Below are 6469 nucleotides of genomic sequence, written 5' to 3'. Positions count from 1 at the left end.
TATTTAAATAAAAATGTACTTGCATATTTAAGCATAACAATAAATGATAAATTTAATAAAACTATCATGCATGAGCTTTTGAAAAACGTATTAAAAATACGAAAGATATAAACCTAAGAGAAACCCATAGGTTTCAGTTCTGATTTTTATTAAAGCTATCGTAGTCGAGAAAAATCAGTACAAAGTCTAGGGTAACACTTTATTATCGAGCGTTTTGTCATATTTATAAACATGGAATATAATATAAACATCGATAAAGATTTTAACCTCATTTAATTTCAAAGAAAAGTGAATCTGTGAAAGAAAATTGTGGTTTATGTCTTAAACATAAACCACAATTTTCTTCAAATCAAAGCGAACTTTAAGTAACTAGTAATTAGATCCACTTTTCTTTGAAATTAAATGAGGTTAAAATCTTTATCGATGTTTATAAATAAGTCATTATGCAGTTTATTATCTATAGTAGCAAGTTATGGATTATTCAACTCATAAACCAGATTTCCAAAGCATATATTGAGCTGGGGGTCGAACCCGAGACGTCGTAGCAATAATATGGCGCCAGACATAACCAATAAAAATAAATTAAATCGCACTATAAGAAAATCTTTGGCTTAATAAACGTATGTTGTGGCCCAACTCTGGTTTTCATAAAAATAATTATGTAACTTTTCTGACAAATTGTACAAGTAGAGCTCTTGCTCTCTCTCTCTCTCTCTCTCTCTCGCTCACGCCTTGTCAGAATAGTTACACGGCATGGTAACGCGCGTTACAAAAATCCAACTGTAATAACAATAGGTATACTCGGGTAGATGCCGCGCCGCCGCCCCCGTACGTTACCGCTGATATCTAAAATATTGCATTGCGCTGATTAACGCACAATGTTCCGAAACATCATAATTATTGCTTCCGACTGTACAAACAAATCTCTAACAATTCAAAATACCGTCCGAATCTTATTTATCATTTGTCACAGAATACAGAGATAGACATTTATATATTTACCTACTTATAGAGTTAGAAAAACATTCATATTTTTTTTAATTTAGCCTGAATCTCTTTTATCATAATATTTCTCACAGAATACAGATATTATAGATATTTCTAAATTTATCTACTATATACTTAGAAAAACATTTGTATTTTTTATTTCTGCCTTTTTATATATACTTTTAATGTGATCGCACATTAACGTAAGTGCGCATTGTAAATGGCGTCGATTAGAACGAATTTTGGTTTTATCTGTATGAATTTACTTAATGTTAGTTTAGAAACACTTTAAAAAATTTTACATACATTTTTAACATTGTTTTAATATATTTTAATGACACTCACAGTACAAACTAGTCTGCATAATTATTTTCTGAGAACAAGCGAAGGATTTTAAGATTCTAAACCGAGTGTATTAACCATAACTAAGCTAGTCTGCATAATTATTTTCTGAGAATACGCAAAGGATTCTAAGATTCAAAACCAAGTGTAGCGATTAATAGCACGAGATGCAAGTAACTTTACAGACAAGAAGACTCTTTTTTTGGAACTAGAACAGCCAAAATACTGTATTGCAAACACATTTGCTGGAGAATAAAGTAGATTTTTAGACGCCAATTTCGAGATATTAAGAAAACCTTTTCGAGTTTAGTGAGATTAAATAATATAAAACAAAGTTATGTAATGTAAAACAACATTACCTGTAGGTATCATGCGTTGTGTGTGCATACATATAAAACACACCATAAACATATTTTAAGATTTAAATCTCAAATATCTTCAAAGTAAAGTGAACTTTAAATAATAGTGATTAGGTCTACTTTATTTTGAATACAATTGCTGTTCAAATCTTAATCCATCTTTATAAAAATGCCGTTACAGTGTTTTAAATGCTATTAATTCGGCGAGTGCGTAATGTGCGATCACCTTAACGTAAGCATTTAACATTTCAACCACGTGATATAAGGGAGGATAAATTTCTAAAATTCAACGGCAACTAGGATATAATTTGGAAGCAGAGTAACTGAGGTAGATTGCACACTGTACAAAATAGTCATTCTATATGTTATTAATATTTTTAACCCTCCCCAGTTCTATATTAAATTTACAACCGCACTGTTAAATTGAACTATAAAAAACATCATAAAGTGGAGTTTACATTGTATATAGGAGCGTTTATACTAATTGCAAACATAGGTCCAAACTATCTATGCCAGTATGCCGAGCAAACGACGTATCTCTTGTAGAGAAACAGACAAATGACGACCAATAGCGGCGTAACCGGAAATACCACTATCTCTTACATTGACAAACGACACGAGACTGGAACTACTCCGCCGACATTTGTCGAAATTTAGTCTATTTCTCTTCATGAGATGTGGTTAGTCGCAGGCTAGGCCTACAGTAAGCCCAAGATGCGCACCACGACATATCCCATGAGACGAGAGAAAGACATGTCGACCAATAGCGACATAATCGAAACAATCGTTGGTATGAAAGAGAGAGCGTTAAATAAACTCCGTCGCTAGTGATCGACAATGTTTTTTTTTTCCTCAAGAGATATATTAACCTAGGCATACAGTTTATGCACGCTAAATACATTCTCATTTTTTTTTCAAGACCATGACACTAATTGACTTAAATTAAGTAAAACACTATAAATCCCCTTTCGCACAATCTAAATTAAATTAAAGTTAAGCAATTCCATTTTCACAACACCAAAACTTCAATAAATATAATTTTATTTTATTTTTGGTATATACAACCGTATATAACTTGAGAATTGCGATCCCAAGATTAAAGTCTCGCCTAATTACTATTTAAATAGAAAATTAATGGAAATAAATAACTGGTCTTTATTGGTTGTAAATAGTGGAATTAATTAATATTTTTAATGTCATTGCTGCCACTATTCGCAGAAAACTGAAGTTGTTTTCATTCTGAATTTTCGGATTTTCGGAGCCTTTAGTAATCTTTGTGAAAAATGGAAAAAGATGGAGGAGGCTTGTACCCATAGGGGGCCACATAACAAAATTACAGAATTACTTTAAAATTTATTGTAACATTTTATGTATTGTAAAACTGTTAAGTGGAAATAAAGTTATAATACTAATAATAATAAGTAATCTTTGTAACAAAAAAATGGAACCGACGTCAAAGTCGTTTTTCAGTTATTTTTATTTTAACATAAAATTACTGGTTTAAAATTAAATTTTTATGAAAATAAAATGGGGCCAATCCGGTAGTATACTTTTTGAAACAAAAAAAAAATTATCAAAATAAAAAAAAAAAACTTAAAAAAAGACACACGCGTCGAATTAAGAACCTACTTCTTTTTTTCAATTCGTTTAAAAATACGCAGTGTCTTGTTGATCGTTACGTAAACAATGTGTAAATTTTTGAAGAGTGTGAATATCTTCCACACATGTTTTATTAATCCCAAATAATTCAATATTTCAATATTAGTGCCAAAAGGAGATTATTCACAACACCGATGTATTCGTATGATACGTGATATACAGTAATAGTAATAATTACGTAATTTATAGATATTTACATCGGAAAATAATAATTACCTACATAGGGTAATAATAGGGATGATGACAGATTTTTTAATTGTATATAAGTTAGGAGTATGCTAATAGTAAAGTAATTTTGTAAACCTAACAGGATATCTGCGATCATTACTTTCGGAGCTACAGGGATTTAAAGGGTCATATTTGCGGCACTGCAACGGATCACTGAAAAACGCCCCATACAAAATGGCACGAACTAATGACGTCGTTGATCTTATTGATTGTTAGATTTGTATGGGCGTTCAAACAAAATTACAAATATTTTTGATATTTGTGCGTTTATGTTCATAATTCATGTATTGAAAAATTACACATTTAATGTAATGCAGCTAAAACTGTATGAATTTTCATCTAAATACGATAAAAGATTTTAAATAAATTTTGAAATTTTTTAATCTTATTTATTTTGCAAACATCCAGTCAATCTTTGCTTTCTACGTATAAATTAGTTAAAATTGACCTTATTTACTCGAATGTATCATAAAAATCAATATATTCAAACCTAGTCATCGTCCCCAGTACATAATACATAATGGTAATAATTACACAGCATATATTATATATTATATACATTACACTAAGGCCTAGTTCGGACTACTTTAGTATTTTAGTCGAGTGCGAACGATTTTTGGGCGGTAAACCCAAAAATTGTTCGTACTCGACTAAAATACCAAAGTAGTCCGAACGGCCTCTTAGAGCGCTGGCAGTGTCACGGCTGTTCTACATGATATGATCTGCTAGTGTAAACAGTCGCTATAAACTACGACACTACTCTAACGATCTACTTTCATAAATTAGGATCTTTTCCATGAGTCTCTAGAACCTTTCGAGATTACTATCACTTATACTAAAGCCATACTCGAGGAGGACTGTTTACTGACAAACAAATTAGAAATGAGGGTAGAAATCGCATGTTATTTCATAACTTTTTAATTTTAAATTATGTATTGTTATTTTATAAAATATTTTTCAAAATATATTAACTATATCTAATTGTTTTAAGCTTATAAATCAAATTAATTTTCATTATTTTAAGAACAAGTTAATTATAATTATTATCAGGTGTGAAATGAGTAGCGATTTATACCCTCATTTTTAATTTTTTGTTGGTAAACAGTACTCTTCCACTATGGCTTTAGTATAGTGTCTCGATCGTGAATTTATTTTATAGGATTGTTAGATTCTTAATTGTTATAACCATTACCAAACAACGTATCGTGTATAGTTTAATGTAGTTTAATTTAAATATTTCAGATATAGGTATTAAATATTTGAATTTGATACACTCATTTAAATTACTTTACATTTGAAGGCCTAAAATTCGCGCCACGATATATTCATGAAGAGAAAAAGATACAGACGACCAATAGCGGCCAAAATGTATCGCTCTCTATTTCGTTGCGTTGAAACTATAGAGAAAGCAATATTTCCGGTTCGGCCGCTATTGGTCGACAATATGTATTTGGAATGTTGTTATTTATACAAAATATATTCTAATGAATACATGGCCTAACACCATCGTCGATATATTATAGCTAACGCTGAGTAAGATATGATGACATCAGATTTAAGACATTACTCGCATATTCTTCTAAGTAAATTTTCATAGGACGGCTTATTCCAACTCTTAATTTTTTCATAAAAAATGTTAACCATGTTAATAATTTAAAATAAATGTAGGTAATACTGGTAGATTTGAAAAATTACTGGTTTTTTGATCATATTTCTAATGACCAAAAGTATAGTAGCTTACAATCAAGTGCTTCATCCACATAAATGACGTCATGAGATAGATCCCGAAAAGGCAAACATTCGTATACCTTATTGATATAGTTTTCGCCACTTCCTTTACAATTGGTGCGTATATTTTACATTATTTTCCGTCAAATGTATGATATTATGTTAAGAAATAAGATGTTGATACTCTCATATCCTGCAATAACTTTCCAATAAGCGTTATCGAAAATATAGCGATATTTTGATATCGAGTATATAGCGATATTTTGATATCGAAAATATAGCGATATTTTGATATCGAATATATAGCGATATTTTGATATCGAAAATATATTGTGCTGGGCATACCTGCGCAGTTCGATATAGTGCAACTTCCGAATAGTCTCAGCATGAACTATAAATGTGCCTCTGAGTATATGTAAAGAGTTTTTAGTGTACTCTATAATTTGATTTCGGTTATAAGACCAGACCAATTACCACAGGACCTGCCTCGCTAATTAGCCATCTGTCAAAAGTATATGATCACGATCCAACATGTTTATTCAAACTACGACTATAGAATCGATGTTTCATTGTGTTAAAATTACACGTGTGTGTATTACGATTTAAATATATATATTTGTGTATGTACCCGATACAGGATATATTTATTGGTGTTAAATATTTTCGATGTGTGAGTTTACCTCGGCCCGTCAAAAAAACGACGGACAATTTTGTTAGTGAAATTAAGTACGATACAAGTCCAAAGGTAATTGATCTAAGGTTATAAGTGATCTGGCGTCCAATCTGGCAGGAACCGTAGGCTTGAGGCACTAGCCTATAGTGCCCAGTGGGAAGGTGGGCCCTGACTGTCACCTGGGCACTACAGTTTGGGCGCTATGAGTCCGCTCATGATGTCGAAGGTGTTCCCATCTGGCGCCACGCGTATGTCTCCGCTCTCCGTGCGCACGAGCAGCCAGCCAGCGGGGTCGAGCCCGCTGATGGTGCCCAGCACTGGACTGCCGCCGTCACTGCTTTGGACGCGAATCTCCTCATCACTAAAAAAAATTGTAAAATCGATATATGGATGATAATTTTACGTAATAACGTCATAAGAAAATGTCTTTCTTCTCGGACGTATCGATGGAGTCATACAATTTTTTGTTAAAAGAGGCCCAAAAATAATATTA

The 6469-nt window shown here is 31.9% G+C and overlaps 1 protein-coding gene across 2 annotated transcripts in view; it reads right to left on the bottom strand.

The window, feature by feature from the left end:
* Nucleotides 1-1106: 1106 nt before the first annotated feature.
* The window catches only part of LOC112047377 (biotin--protein ligase), a 31567-nt gene continuing 26204 nt past the window's right edge, over nt 1107-6469 (bottom strand). For both annotated transcript variants that reach the window (XM_024084488.2, XM_024084489.2), the window contains one exon: nt 1107-6337. In XM_024084488.2, coding sequence (XP_023940256.1) covers nt 6163-6337 — 175 coding nt within the window. In that variant the 3' untranslated portion in view covers nt 1107-6162. The remainder of the gene's footprint in view (nt 6338-6469) is intronic.

This window comes from Bicyclus anynana, chromosome 22 (genome assembly GCF_947172395.1).
Source record: "Bicyclus anynana chromosome 22, ilBicAnyn1.1, whole genome shotgun sequence".
NCBI lineage: Eukaryota > Metazoa > Arthropoda > Insecta > Lepidoptera > Nymphalidae > Bicyclus > Bicyclus anynana.
This window is presented reverse-complemented; position numbering and strand designations above follow the sequence as displayed.